At 38.1% G+C, this 16,559-nt stretch overlaps 1 protein-coding gene across 1 annotated transcript in view; it reads right to left on the reverse strand.

The window, feature by feature from the left end:
• Window positions 1-13,303, reverse strand: part of KCND2 (potassium voltage-gated channel subfamily D member 2) — a 481,036-nt gene extending 467,733 nt beyond the window's left edge. The window contains exon 1 of the mRNA XM_016196919.2: window positions 11,186-13,303. Coding sequence (XP_016052405.2) covers window positions 11,186-12,300 — 1,115 coding nt within the window. The 5' untranslated portion in view covers window positions 12,301-13,303. The remainder of the gene's footprint in view (window positions 1-11,185) is intronic.
• Between the last annotated feature and the right edge of the window lie 3,256 nt (window positions 13,304-16,559).

Consider the following 16,559-nt stretch of genomic DNA (forward strand, 5'->3'; position numbering starts at 1 on the left):
ATTGCCTTTTATTACAAACATGACAAAATTGCAAGACTATCTATGAAGGACTGAAAATAATATTCATTTTCATTTCCATAATTAAGAATTTCCTAAAATAAAAGTAATTTCCCCTTGACACTTATTCATATATCCTATTACATAGTGATATATCCCCTCTGAATGCCTATGAGATGTCTTGAAATTAGCATAATTTTTTTCTAACTGCAGTAATATTCTGATAAACTGTACAATATAAGTGGAGAATATGAATATTTCTTGGTTGCAGATGTTTGCAAAAAGTTATACTTTATAAATATACTAAATATATCATTTTATAAAATATCGGAAAATCAATTGAATATCAACTCCAATCCTCATTCTTAATTTCACAAAAATGAATAAACCAAAGCCTTGTGAGATATATTCAGATTTGATATTTTTCATATAATTGGCTTGGATATGGTTGTCCTTAAGTTGAAACACATAGCTGAAGTTATTAAATATTTCCATATATTTAGCTTTGATTCCTGCAGCAAGATGAAAGGAAACCAGTCCCCAGTGAAAATTAATAAAGGATATTAATTATGAGAGTGTAATTGCATTAACAACTTCATCACAGGCAAAGGACAGGGAATGCCAGGATGTTTAACATTTTCCTTGTGATGGCCCTCGTATATCCTGGCTTGTTCTATCAGAAATATAGCCTCTGCAGAGAACTATTGGGTAGGATGGCGAATTACCTGGAGAGCAGATCTTTTGTTGGAAGCAGAATGCAAAAGTGAGATGCCACACTGAATTCCCTTGCATTCAAGAACTATTTTTACAAGTTGCTCTTCTAGGAAGCAACCATAATTATTTTTTTTGTATTTTTATGCTGTTAATCCAATTCTTGTTCTTCTGACCTAAGTCCTCTCCAGTTATCCATTCTTGATTATGTTTTCTCTGCAGCATGGTGATTCTTACTGAAGGACTGCCTCTGTAAATTTTCATTATACATTGGCTACACACATGGTCCCAATTTAATTTGAATTGAAAAATACAAATCCTCTGGCAAGTTTCACAGATTTCAAAACAAATACACCATTTTTTCTTTAAAATAACACAAATAACACAAAAATAACAAAACACCTGAAGAGGATATATATGTACCTACTGCAATGTGAGAAAAAAAGAAATGAAAATTCTCTAAATAGAATCAAAAGCATATGTGATATTCTTGAACACTGACATTAGAATTGACAACTGTAAGTCTGCAAATTTATCATCAAAATAAATAATAATCTTCAATAATTTCCCAAATAGCTCCTTATCTATTGAGAACCACTTTGTCTTTTCAACAAAAAATCATTTTTCTTTTGAACTAGTTTTATTTTTGTCAGACAGGAATAATTTAATCATGCATTCTTATAAAATACTCCATTTTTCTGGAAAATCTCACGAATAACTTGGTATAAATTTTAAGTTAAGGTAAATATAACAGAGACCACAAACAATGAGGTTTATACATGGTGAAGAAATTAATGTTAAAATGGCCACTGGGGGGGGAAAATGTTTCAGAGCTTATGTTCATCTTAACACGATAATCATATTATGTCCTGTATGCTCATAACTCTCTAATATCTCTCCATTATGTCTTGAATAAAACCAGAAGTCTTTATTATGGCCTACAATGTTCTACATCATCTTGTCCAACTACTTTTCAGATAGCATTTACTACTAAGCCCCTCCCTTCCTTTGCTTCAATTACAGTGGCCTTAGGTGAAATATACCAAGCCTCCGTTTTCCTTGAGTTCTTTGTACTTCCTTTATCTCTTCCTCAAAAGCTCTTCATCTAGATATTCACATAACTCCCTTTACTCCCTTTAGCCATCAGTTTAAATATACCCCTTGGAAAGGTCTTGTCTGTCCCCTACTCAAAATAGTTCACTTCTTACCCTGATTTATTTTGCGTGTAGCAGACACCAGTACCTGGAATTACATATTTATGTTTATTTTCTGCCTCTCCCACTAGACTACAAAGTTCTTAAGGTCAGAAAGTTGGCAGTTATGTTTACTATTGTGATCAATGACAGGTAGTAAGTGATCAACAAAATATGTTAAATTGAATTGAACTCTATGAGTCACATTTTGATTTCCTGAAAATATATGCTGCTGGTAAAACTTTGGGTTTCCAAAAGCACTATTCCTGTTATTCTTAAAAAATAAAGAAAGTGAGGAAGATAGAAGAATCAGGCCTACATAAGAACCAAAAGGACAAGACCTTTTACTTTTAGAACAAAACCTTCCTGTTCTATTAGACATTATTTCAACCATCATCCTACTCTTTCAGTGTTATTTTTTTCTCATTAACTTCTGATAACTCACACCCTATTCTCCCAAACTTTATGATTTGAATCTTCTTTGCATAACTGACTTGTCAAAATTTCCACTGCAAAATGGAATGCGCCATGCCAGGATATGTAGCTACATGTATTTTGTGTACCTGCCTTTTAATCACTTATAATGAAAACTTCTTCCTGAGAGAGACTACACTTATCTTCTAAGCTATTTACAGATTATAGTTTACTATTTTTAAGCAATTCCAATTTATTCATAAATGAGTAGACCTGCATAAAGTAAAAGGTGCCTCTTAGTGTTTACTGGTAAGATGACACTTGCCACAGGTCATCAAAGTATTTTTTGACCTATGGGTTCTTTGCCTGCTCATCTTTAGGTAGGAAGCTGTTTGAAAGAGAAGGCAGTATATTCTAGTGCTGATTCACTTACATTATAAGATATCTCCATATGCTTTCCAGAGGCTTCTGTGCTTAACCCAGTCTTTACCAGAAAGCAAACTGATTAAAAAAAGAGCCACCATTAATTTTAATATTTGAAGAATTAGTTGCAGATCAAAAATGCAGAAGTCTCATATCCCACCCAAAGAGAAAAATAAAAAGAGTAGATTGTAGTAGTACACTCAAAGATAAAATGTTCAAATAGTAAATTTCACGTTTTAACATTGAGCAAAGCAAAATATTAGATTAATAGGTTACTGATAATGTTGAGGTGGCATGGTTCTCTGGCTAAAGCACTCTCTCCATGGTGTGCAGGTATCATCTCACATCATGATCAGCAACATATTAATACAGATTTTTCTACATATGAATCTTGAACTAGTAGGTAATAAGTTCCAAAGGCATAGAGCCAAACCTCAAAAGTCTATCAATCTAGTTAGGAAGGCAAGAAGTAAAACCATACACTATCTATAAAATAGCACTTATTAATATCAAGAGTAATTCCAACTACAAGTGATATAGGCTTCGGAGGTTGAGAAGGCTTCATGGAGAAGGTCAAAGTTAAAGGCTGGTTCTCAAAGGAGAAAACTAAAGGGCAACAAATTCCAGTGGAATCTACTGAAACAAAGAGCAGTATAAACGTGCACAAAAATCTAGATGGTGTTTTATCCCTAGGTTTCTTTTCAATATCAGAACATATCCCATACTGTCAAGTCCAGCTGCTGAAACTAGTGGGCCAATGAGAGAAGAAAATATATATAAGCTCATAAAACAATGAAAGCCATATGGAGAGGGGAGAAAAGAGTGAATCATATCACAGTTCTGAAGGAAAAATAATACTCCTTCTTCAGTGAATGTTCTTTTCACATTCTTGTGATTTCAATGAAAGAGAAGTTACATTGTAGAGTTTTAACAACCCACAGGCCAAAGCTTTTTCAGGTAATTTAGGCCAAAAAAAAAATTGATTGACTTTCTTCTTCTTCAGGCCAGGTAGTTTGCTGACAAACGACCTAACAGTTCATGAGATGAGAGCACAGGGTGGTGTTATATCAATTGGACACCATCATGGTAAACCTCAGGGCTGTACGAATGAATGCACAGCCAGCAGTAATACAGAGGAATGTGGAGTGAGTCATAGAGTAAAACTAGGAGAGAATGGAATAAAAAGCAAATGTATTCCTTTTCTTATCCCTGTAGCATCAGCAGTAACCCCCAAGTTGTTAATGCACATTCCCAGATAATGTCTTAAGGTCTTCAAAAAAGAGGAGCAAAACATGAAATTTCAAAGAATCCTGCTGCTATTTGATTAACTATGCACAATCCACAAAATAAGTCTTGCAAGTGTAAAATGATGGATTTTAAATAAATAACTGCTAAGTTTCCCATCATCAGGAATTCAGAAATTAGGTAAGAAATTTGATCTTCATTAACTCATTTTCAAGATTGAGTATAATTGAGAAGAAAGTTTACACAAATGCAATATACACATCAAAATTGAATGAAATAACTAAACAAAAATAAGGATAAGACTAAGTCAATCTATAGTCTAAATGGAAATGGAAATCCAAAAAAGAAAGCAAAGTACCATAGAACCACTAAAAATTAGAAAATGGCCCATTCTCTGGGGTACTATGCTGAGAGAACACAGTATCCCTTCTTGACATACCTTTGTCAGCAAAGTAAATGTTTATAAAAGAAATTAAAATGTATACATTTTTAAAATGTATAAATGTACACATTTAAAAAGTATGTATGTCTATATCTGGTTTTGGAATTAGAGTATATAAACTTCACCAAAAAACTACTAGATTTAACAAATGAATTCAGCAAAGTAGCAGGATACAAAATTAGCATCCAGAAGTCAATTGCACTTTTATTATACCAATAATGACCTTTCTGAAAGACAAACTAAAAAAAAAAAAAATCATTTTTATCATTGCAACAACAAAAAATAAGATAACTTGGAATAAAGTTAACCAAGGTGGTAAAAAACCTGTACTCAAAAAATTAAATTACATTACACTGAAAAAGAAACAGAAAAAGATACAAACAAATGGAAGAATATGCCATGTTCATGAATTGGAAGAATTAACATCACTGAAATGTCCATACTACCCAAAGCAATCCATTGATTAAATGCAATCCCTATTAAAATACCAATGGCATATTTAACAGATCTAGAACAAATACTCTAAAAATTTATGTGGAACCAAAAAAGACCCCAAATAGCTACACTAATCTTGAGAAAAAGAACAAAATAGGAGGGAAATCAATACGGGATATCAAATTTTACTACAAAGCTAATGTAATCAAACAGCTTGGCACTGGCACAAGAATAGGCACATAGATCAAGGAAACAGAACAGAGAACCCAGAAATCTACCCAAGTCATTATGCTCAATGAGTATTTGACAATGGAGGCAAGAGCATACAATGTAGTAAAGACAGTCTCTTCAATGAATGGCTTTGGGAAAACTGAAAAGATATGTGCAAAAAAATGAAACTAGGCCACCAACTTACACCATACACAAGAATACACTCAAAATGGATAAAAGACTTAAATGTAAATTGTGAAACCATAAAAATCCTAGAAGAAACCATAGGCAGCAAAATCTTAGACATCTCTAGTAACAATATGTTTGACAATACATCTCCTAGGGCAAGGGAAAAAAGGAGAAATAAACAAATGGGACCGCATCAAACTATAAAACTGCTGCACAGCAAAAGAAACCATCAACACAATGAAAAAGGAACACACTGAATGGGAGAACGTATTTACTAGTGATACATCTGATGGGTTAATTTCCAAAACATAAAGAACTCATACAAGTTAACAAAAGAAAGACAAACACTCCAATTAAAAAATGGGCAAAGTACCTAAATAGACAGTTCTCCAAAGAGGACATACAGATGGCCAAGAGACATATGAAAAAATGCTCAAAGTCACTAATCATCAGAGAGATGCAAATTAAAAGGACATGAGGTATCACCTCACAGGTGACAGAATGGCAAGAATGCGGGGAAAAGGGAACCCTAGTACAGTGCTTGTGGAAATGCAGACTGGTGCAGCCACTATGGAAAACAGTACGGAGTTTGCTCAAAAAATTAAAAGTGGAACTGCTATTTGACTCAGTGATCCCACTTCTAGAAATATATCCTAAGAATCCTGCAACACCAATCAGAAAGAATATATGCACCCCTATGTTCATAGCAGCACAATTTACAATAGCTAAGATCTGGAAACTGCCCAAGTGCCTATCAGTAGAAGATGGATAAAAAAAGCTGTGGTACATTTACACAATGGAATACTATGCAGCTGTAAAAAAAAATTAGATTTCTTACCCTTTGAGAGAGCATCCGGGGGGCGGGGGAGGACCTGGAGAGCATTATGCTGAGCAAAATAAGCCAGTCAGAGAAAGACAAGTATCTCATGATCTAACTTATATGAGGAATCTAATAAACAAAATAAACTAATAGATCCAGAAGCATTGAACCGTGGGACAGACTGATGAATCTCAGAGGGAAAGGGATTGTGCAGTGGTGGGAAGAGATTAACCAAAGAACTTACATGCATATATGAATAACTATGGACACAGACAATGGTGTGGTGGAGGCCTGGGGAGGGGGCAAGAGCAGGCTGGAGAAGGTCAATGGAAGACATCTATAATTCTTTCAACAATAAAGATATATTTTTTAAAAATAAAGTAGACCAAAAAATATGTATGTAATGTCAAATACTGTCTCCTGTCAAATGACTAAAGCAAAATACAAAATTTGGGTACCGTATTGCTAAAAATGAATCCATATATATCCCATTTTTATACATTTATTTAAAAGTTCTTTTTCAACTACCATCAAATAACATGCTCTGTAAAGAACTCTATAAAAATATGTTGTAGTATTTCAAAATAAAAATGGATGATACTCATAGCATGACTTTTCAATAGAATGATAAATTTTGGTACTTCCCATATTGTAAAGATGTATTTAATCAACCTGTTAGCAGTATTTATTTAAGATGCTGGCCAAGAGAGAATAATTCCATCCATTTTCAGTAACAGCTGGGTAAAGTAAAAGTCTCTTCATAAATGATTCTGCAAGATATACTCCCAACATTCCCCCAAGGCTATGTAGTCAGAATTGTGATGAATAACAAGAAGATATTTAAAAGTTTATTCTTTTAAAATATATATTTTATAACATATATGTTATGTAACAATCTATGTTACATGCTGTAAAATAAATATAACAAATAAAATAATATATTTATTTGTTGTATATAATATTTACAACATACTTATATGTTATATGAAATAATATATAGAACATATTAAATATGTAATCCTGCTCCAATTATGCCATTAAAAAAGGGAATTTCCCTGCTAAATTATTAAGAAAATCACAAAGAAACCTATTTTGCTTTTTTGTTTTTTAAAATAGCAATTTACCAAACCTGCTAAATTGAAATATTATAGAGCTAGTGTTTGAGTCTTATAAATAGACAACTACACTAAGTTTTTTATGACAGCATAGGTGTAATTCCACCATATTTGTTTCTGATGAATGTACACTGTAAGCGAACTTTCTGTTTTCCTATATTTGTTCATAAATCAGGATATGATTTATGTAATTAAATCATAAAGTTCATTCTAAACACAAACTTTATAGAAATGCCAAGTAGTAACTTTTTTTCACATACTAAAAACATTTTTGTTTTAAAATTACAGAAGTGGTAATGTCTGTAGAAAGGACACTTCTCAAGTTCTTAAGTTTTATGTCATGAGTCTCTGTGTTTTTTTTAAGAAGGGTTTAAATGGTAAATAATCATGACCAAGAATGCAGATGTCGCCTAACATAAAATATCCTACAATTATTTAATATGCCACCCTGTACCACTTCTTACTCACAAATCATGCACATGAGGTACAATGGTAAACTGAAGCTGAAAATTGTTAAATGTATTTTCACAGCATTGTTTTTGATAATTGGTGATCATTTTGAAATTTCCTACATTTGGCACATGTAAGTACTTCCACCTGAATGAAAAGCAAGGCCTAGATGCTATCTCCCAAAGGTCATTAGGACAAAGGAAGAGTTTCAGGTTCTTTTTCTCCCAAGGCAGTTTAAGGCAGTAATTAGAGGTTACATTATGGAAAGAAAGGAGGTAAGGAAATGAAATGGTAGTCAGGGCCTAATGCAGGTCAATAAATATGCACAGAAAGGAAGGATGCAATGGAGAAGTAGATATGCACGGCCATTCAATCTAAATATTATTTTTAAAAATCGAATTTTTTCTTTTACTGACTTTTTAAAAATTGTGCTTTTGATATTTTCTGCTTTAACTAAATGGAAATAGTTAAGCTTAAAATTATATTTTAAAGCATTCATTTCACCAGCAAGTTAAATAATTACTTTTAGAACAAGCATAGTTAAGCTATAGTATAATGCTACACTTGATATTTCAGGGAGCACAAAATTGATTAGATGAATACACAATAATTCTAAGAAAGACCCAAGCCTTTCTTCAGACCAAAAGACCAACTGACTATTCTCTAAAATGACCTGAGACGGAGGAGATAATTCTGCCAATTCTGAATTACAAAGCTGTTGGCTATTTCCGCTCTTTTAGATGTTTGAGCTAAAACTTTTGATAACCACTATCTAAGATTCCATTTTCACTTCTATTATCATTAATTGATGAACATTAACTCCATTAAAAATAATAGCCATGTATAAAGAGCTTGGAAAGTGTAATGGGAAATTCTTGGCCATCTATCAGACACAGCTTGATATTAGCTTCAACTACTGCACATTTTCCAGCAAGTTTATACCTTATACTTCATCTTATAAGTATAAAACTATAGAGTAAAAAATAAATTTAGGCAATGGATTTTGTTGAATATTTCCTATTCTTAAATAAAGCTTTTGAGTCACAATGCAGCCAAAGATAAGACACAAAAAGGCAGATTAAAAAACCTCTATTTATAAAATACATTATAAATATATTTTGGTGAAAAACCGAAGACATTTTCCTAAGAAACTGTGCTATATTATAATACATATGTTTTGTTAAATGTTCATATATTTTTCCAACAAATAGATTTTAGTTTGATTGCATCAACATTTCTACATCTTAAAAGTATGACTACTATATTCTATCAGGATCATTAATTAGCTTAATTCCTGAACTTTAAACTTTTCAACTTCAATGAAACTTAAATCTTAAAAGTAACTCCATTTTGCTTCCAAGTTCTGGGAAAGTGTATATTTAATTCTTCTAATCCATTTACATATGAATTCTGTGAATTAAATCCATTTCACTTTACTCAAGCATCATGATTTAGTTTCTTAAATTATTTCAAAAAGTAGATGCTTTAAAGCATTTTATTATATAATAAAAATGTCATTAATGGTTAACATTTCCTCATTGTCCTCCTGAAAACAAAAATGAATTTCAAAATAAAATAAAAATTTGAAAGTCATTTCAGGAAACTAATTTTAAAACAATACTAACTTCACATGTCTAGAATAGAACTTCTAGCTGGATGAAATTAACATCTCACCATATTCTTTATAATAACACCTATATTCAATCTTATAAACATTATATATTATTAAAATGACACACTGATACTTTATGAAAAACACTGCCATTGACACCAGATTTTTAAAAACATATTTCCTTTTAATATTTCTTCCTTCATTTCCTCTTAACACAGAGTCCTTTTTTTATTCATATGTACTTCTTTGAAGTCCTGATATTGATTTGCACTATCCAATTGTCCTTAATAAAGAATTCAAATGACAAAAAAACAACAAGACCAAATATATATATATTCCTCTTTGATAAGAATTAAACACCTATACTATTCTGAATCTTCTTCAAAATTTGTCACAAAATTATCAACAGGGAAAAAGAGAAATATAATCAATAGAATATGGATTTTCACTAATTCATTTTTGAAAAGGCACCAATAGAACTTCAAAACATGCGAGACTAACTCAAAATTATAAATTATGTTATACTGTACTATAATGTTCTATTTAGCTTAGCCAAAAATTCTTCATATATAAAATATTTCATCAGTTGGCTATATGACAACATGAGGAATTCTGTTCACCACAAGATGTCTAAAAAATTAGATTGATTTTAACCACATTATCATTTCAAGAAGGCAATTAAATTAGCCAGAAACACAGAACTGAACAAGCAGCCTTGGGAATAACTTTTTTCTTATAGCTATTACCAAACCCCTATTGAACTGATTAACTATGCCAGAACAGAAGCATAAAGCTGAAGAAAGGGCACTATCACTACCTGGCTTACCCAAGAACTCATAAAAGTAAAAGCTCTAACCATCTTATTTTATTAGATTCCCTAATATGTAAATGCTGCTACTTTTCTGCAGTTACTTAATATTAATCATTTCATACCTTTCTCTTTTCTCCAATGTAAAAAATCTTAATTCCAACTTGAAATTTATTTTTCTAAAAGCATTAATTCAGAATATGCCCCTTTGCTTGCAAAACACCATTACCCCCAAACAAAAGAATGCACAAAATAATTCTAGAAGGACATTAGAATGCACAAAATTCTACAATGCAGCCAGCACTTGGTGACCATCAGTCTCACCAGGTACTGCTCTACCTTCTACATTTATTTAATGGTCACAAATCCACTGACTGATGGGATCTGTAGTTTCTCAAAAAATGGTGGATGACAGTCACTTTTTTTTTTTTTGAAATATGAACCTATAGTCTTAAATGTGTTGTAAATATCACTTCACTGCATTTTACAGAGTTGATCAGTTTCTGCCCTGATATTCTAAAACTGCATAACTTATCAGCCACAGTGAAAATGCATACACTGGAATATGCCCATATATATTACAAAATTCCTTTATAATAATATTTATAATCTATATTTTATAATGTAAAGTAAGAATTATAGTTCTTAGAGGGACAATGCGTGCCAAAAGCATTGATTCCTATGAAAACGGTACCTCAAATGTACATGAAAACTTTTCACTTGAATACACTGGATCACTTTCTAGGCATTTCAATATACATGGTGCATATCCATACCTTTATTGGGGCACAAATTTGGTGTTTTTCATTCTTACTATGTTTTTATGGATTCATAAATATAATATTTATGATTTCCCCCTTACATTCAGGAATTCTAAAATTTCTTTATCACTTTTAGGCATCAATAGGCAACATCAATACTCAACTCTAAGTATTTCAATCTCTATATCACACCCATTTCATAGATCAAAAGAGTTCGTCAAAACCATTTCGATAATGCTTTCCTAAACCCATTTAGAAGAGAGAACAATGACTTCCTCTAATATATTATATAACTTCAGCGGGTCCACAATCACCTCGCGCATATCCAACCTTCACCCCGTTTCCCTTGAGGGCACCTACCCTAGTGTTGTCATGGTGACGATGGTATACCAGAAGGCGGCAGGAATGCTGGTGAACTTGCTGGCAGAAGACCCCTTCTCCGCGTAGAACATGACTGTAGCGAAAATGATGATAGCCATCGTGAGAGAGAAGAGCAAGAAGCCCAATTCGGATGCACAGCTCTTCAGGGTGTACCCCAGGATGCGCAGGCCTTGCGAATGGCGGGAAAACTTAAAGATCCGGAAGACACGGAAGACTCGGAGGGTGACAAAGGCGCCGCTCACATCCTCGTTGTCTGTCATCACCAGTCCGATGTAATAAGGCAGGATGGCCACCACATCTATGATGCTCATGACGCTCCGCACGAAGCGGTAACGACTGGGGGCTGCGGCCAGGCGCAGCAGGTACTCGACGGTGAAGATCATGACGCAGGCCGTGTCCAAGCAGAAGAAGGCCACGGCGTACCGCTCCCCGCAGGGCAGCTCCTTAATGTGACCCGGGCTCGACCCGCACGGCACTGTTTCCACCACGTTGGCGATGACCGAGACGGCGATGAAGAACCCCGTGACGTAGTAGAACACCAGCGCCATGGTGCTGGTGTGGGGGTTCTCGAAGGCCCGCCAGACCCTCTGGCGCGCCGTCATGCTGGGCAGCGCGCTCTCGCCCGCGCCCTCGGGGTCCGCGTCGTCCTGCAGGCGCTCGGCGTTCTCGCGCCGGCGGTCCTTGTACTCCTCGTAGCAGCAGTCGCCGATGATCTCGGGGATCAGGCCAAAGAAGGCCAGCTCCTCATCATACGCAGAGATGCACTCGTGGCGAGGGTAGTGGAGCTTCCCCGTGCGGTAGAAATTCAGGATGTGGCGGAAGATGTCTGGGTCACGGTCAAAAAAATACTGCTGAGTCTCCGGGTGGTAGAAAAAGTCCCTTTCCGAGCTGCCCAGCAGAGTGTCTGGGTACCGCTCCAGGGTGTCCTGCCATGTCTGGAAACGCGTGCCACTCACGTTCAGCACGATTAGGGCATCTTGAGTCCTTTTTCTCTCCTGCCTCGGGGGAGCCGGCATGGGGCCCGAGGCCACCGGCATCCACCCGATGGCCGCAGCCCTTGCAAATGGCAGCCATGCTGCTACCCCGGCGGCCATGGTGCCCCGGCCTGGCGGCGAGAAGCGCCTCTAGAGTAGGTGAAAGTGGCCGCAGCCACCCACTTCCTGCTGTCAAATAAACGCTGCAGAGGCAGGTGGTCCGGAAGGACCCCCCTTATCCCAAGGTGGGGCTCCTGGTGAAGTCACAGCTCTCAGGAGGGCACGGTTCCCTCAAAGACAGCTATCTGGCAAGCACAGCGTCCTAACAATCACACCCAAAAGAACCGAACCAACCCTTTTCCAGCAGTTGGACCAGGCCACTCCGGGTACAAATAAGTACACAAGTCACTTTAGATGCAGCAATTTCTTCAAACAGGTGTCTTTGATTTCTCCTCTGACATGCAGGTAACGGGGTCAGTATGCTTTGTGTAGGGTGGAGAAAACGCAGGGCAGTCACTCAGGCTGTTCTTTTGACGAACTAAGGGACGCTTACACGTTCCTTCCCTTTTGACTCACTCAAACCTTCCTTTTTCAAGTGGCCCTTCCCGCCAGCGGAGTCTCAAAGAGGCGACCTGTTGTAGCTTCCAGATGCGATCACAGCCACTGCCCCGCGTCTCTTTGGGAGCCCGGGGGCCACCTCTCTCCCTCGGGCTGTATTGAGAGAGATGGAGGTGCTGTGGGGCGGGCGCGGTGGGGGCGTCAGTATAGTTCCTCCTCGCCTGGCCTACAAGCACCCCTTGTGTCTGCCAAAAGCATTCGTCCAATCGCCCCTTCACTCTCTTTTCAAGTTCAGCTCAGGTGCAGTGTGACAGCTAAGGAGCCCCGGAGCTGGCAGCCGCCACCGCCTCGGCGGCAGCAGCATCTGTCTGCGCCCGGAACGCGCCTCGCCTGCGGTACGTACCTGGCCGAGCGTGCACCCGGGCTGAGTTGCATAGACTTTCTCCTCGCCGTGCACCCGAAAAGGGAAACGCAGAGGGAGCAGCTCCCAAACAGCCGAGTCCAGGCGCCAGGGGAGCATAAATAAGCTCAAGCGAGCACAGCTTCCCCTTCCCCCATCCTTCCGAGCTTCCCTCCTCCTTTTCACCTTCCAAAAGCCGGACGCAGGCCAGCAGAGCAGCAGCAACAAGTTCAAAAGGTGCGGAGGAGGCGAACCGAGGGGACTCGCTCCTGCCAACTTACTGCGCCGCCCCTATCGCCGGGGCCGGGGCTGCGCTGTGCGAGGTTGCGGGGCTCCGGGGCTGCGGGGCTGCAGGGGCTGTGGCGCTGCGGGACCGGGGCCGGGGCTGGGGCCGGGGCCCTCTCGGGCAACCGCTGGGGCGCGGAGGCTGGAGGCGCTCGGCAGCGCGGGTGCGCGGGAGGGCGGCTCGCTGCTTCCCCGCCGGTGGGTGGTCCTGCATGTCCCCAGGCTCCCCGCGCCGCTCTGCTCTTGCGATCAATAAATAGGGAGAAAATAAATAAATAACCGAGCGCACGCCCCGCCACGCAGGTTATGCACCGCGTTCCCCGCCTTTCCCTGGGATTGACCTTTCTTCGCCCCCGCCCCCTCGGGCTCCTCTCGCTCCACCCCAGCCACCCACCAGCCTCGGTGCAAAATGTCACCGACGGAGAGCATCCAGGTGGATCTGCCAGGCGAGGAGGGCGAGCCTCGGCGAACAAAGGGAGGCTGCACGCGCTGGGCTGCGGCGTCTCGGTGGAGGAGAGGAGGAAGGGGACCGGTACCGGGCTTCTGCCTCCCTGGGTCCCGATTCAAGGCGAGCGTGGGAAAAGGGGGGGGGGGGAGAGAGAGGGGGGGGGGGAGAGAGAGGAGGAGAGAGGAGCCTGGAAGGTGGGTGAGTGGAGCGGAACGCGCAGGAATTGGTTGTCTTCTGGGGGATACTGGGGGGGGGGGGGGGGGGGGGAGGGGGCAAGCCCTGCAAAGCCCCGCGGCAGAATTTTTAAGTGCTTTTCCCTCTTTCTCTTTCTTTTTATTTGTTCAAGCCAGACGTTAATGTTGCAGAGGTTAATACGTCATCTATCCAACTTGTCGAAAAGTCTGGCAGTAGGCTCGGTCTAGATCTTGCCACAACTCCTTTCCCTGTCCTTTGCGAATGACAAGGAAGGATTCAGACCCCTTTTCTAAATGTCCGCGTCAAGGGACGTGAGTAGCTATGAGTGTGCATCCCCTTCGCGCTCTCTGCGCATCTCCGTGCACACCTAAAACGGTTAAAGTAGTTAAAGGTGTCCTTGTGAGGAGTCAGTGATGTGGTGTGAGATTAGGAAATTGTCGCGGCCAACCGTTTCGTTTTTCGTGTACCCCGCCCCCCAGTCATTAGGAATCTTTCTTAAAACCAAACCTACACCATGTAGAACCACTAGATGGCGTGAAGGGAGGGAAGTTAAATCTATCCCTAAGGTTTGGATGCTTTAGAAAGGTGAAGAATAAAAATGAACTGAGCCAGCAGAGAATCAGCTCACACAAACATCCTCAAATCCCCTACTCCCCACCCATCTTTTTAGCATTTAGATATATTACTCAGGCTCGAGTCTGCATTTTGATAGATATAGAATGAGATGTGGAGAGTTTCTTGTTGAAATGCCTTTGAAAATTAATTTTAGATGACTGAATAATAATAATAAAGGCCTTTGGAAATAGTGAAGTTTCATTTATGTTGATTAAGAAGAGATGTCTGATTTCTACCTGAAAATTACCTCTTCACGACTTGTTAACTGTTCTTGGTTGGTAAATTAAATGGACTGTGATATATAATCTTGAATTAAATTGACTTTTGAGCCCTAGAAATAATGTCTACAGAATCCTGCAAATTATGAAGATTATGTATACAGAATCCAGCAGAACATTCTATATGCTTCCCTTACCCAGGGATTCCTGTTCTTCTTTCTGGAGTTCTCATTTTGTATACTCTGCTTGGTTGATGGAAAATAACCTCAGCAAGATCAAAATTGAATTCAGTCACCCTCTTCTCCAGTTGTCTACTCTGTTTTTTCTCCTAATAAATAAAGCCCAAGGAAGAAACCTGGTAGTCAGCATAGACCCTGTCCTGTCCTTCACTGCTTCCTTCAACAAACACACACACTCACCCAGTGACCTAATAAGTCTTGTATATTCCACCCTAATTACCAGTTTATCTTCATACTGCATCTAGAGTTTATTTTTAAGATAATTATAGATTCACATGCCCTTGTGAGAAAGAATAGAGATACCTTATACCTATCACCTAGTTTTCCCCAAAGGTAACATCTTACACATTACAGTACAATATCATCACCAGGAAAGTGACTTTCACAGAATCTACCAACCTTATTCAGATTTCACCAGTTTTACATACACTAATTTTTGTGAGCTATACTTAGTTCTGCCTAATTTTATCACACATGTATATTTGTGTGACCACTATAACAATAAACATATAGAAGATTTCCATCTCAGGAAAACTCTCTCATAGCTCCACTATCTCTCTTCACCTTCCCTACCCCTTGTCACCCACTAATATGATGTCCTCTATAATTTATCAATTAAAGAATGTTATATAAAAGGAATCATGCAATGCAACCTTTCAAGATTGTTTTATTTTGCTCCAAATTACATTGAGATCCATCCAGTTGTTGCATGTATCAATAGTCCATTATTTTTATTGCTGACTATTACGACATTTGATTAAGCGAAGGACATTTCAGTTGGTTCTAGTTTTTGGCTATTATGAATAAAACGACTATGAAGTACAAGTTATTATATGAATGTAAGTTTTCATTTCTTTGAGATAAATACTCAATAGTGAAATTGCTGGATTGTAAAAGCATGTTTTTAGTGTTATGAGAAGCTGCCATACTGTTTTCCAAAGTGGCAATACGATTTTATACCCCACCAGTAAAGTATAAGTTATCAGGTTTCTCAACATCCTCATCATCATTTGACATCATCACTATTTTTCATTTTAGCCAGTCTGATAATGTATAGTGATATCTCACTGTGATTTTAATTTTCATTTCTCTAATGGCTAATTTTGTTGAACATATTTAAATGTGCATTTTTACCATCTGTATATACTTCAACAAAATGTGTGTTCCTGTTTTTTGCCCATTTTTCAATTGGATTGCTTTTTTTGTTTTTTACTTTGAGAGCTCTTTATATATTCTAAATAATTTACCTGTGCAAATATTTTTCCTAGTCTTTCCAGCCTCCTCACAGGATTTTTTGCAAAGCAATAGTTTTTAACTCTAATGAGGTCCAATTTGTGATTATTTTCCCCTCTAGGGATCATGGTGTTAGTATCAAGTCTACCAACTCTGCCTAACCCTATGTCACAAAGATTTTTCTCTTT

Source organism: Miniopterus natalensis, chromosome 10 (genome assembly GCF_054644295.1).
Source record: "Miniopterus natalensis isolate mMinNat1 chromosome 10, mMinNat1.hap1, whole genome shotgun sequence".
NCBI classification, from domain to species: Eukaryota; Metazoa; Chordata; class Mammalia; order Chiroptera; family Miniopteridae; genus Miniopterus; species Miniopterus natalensis.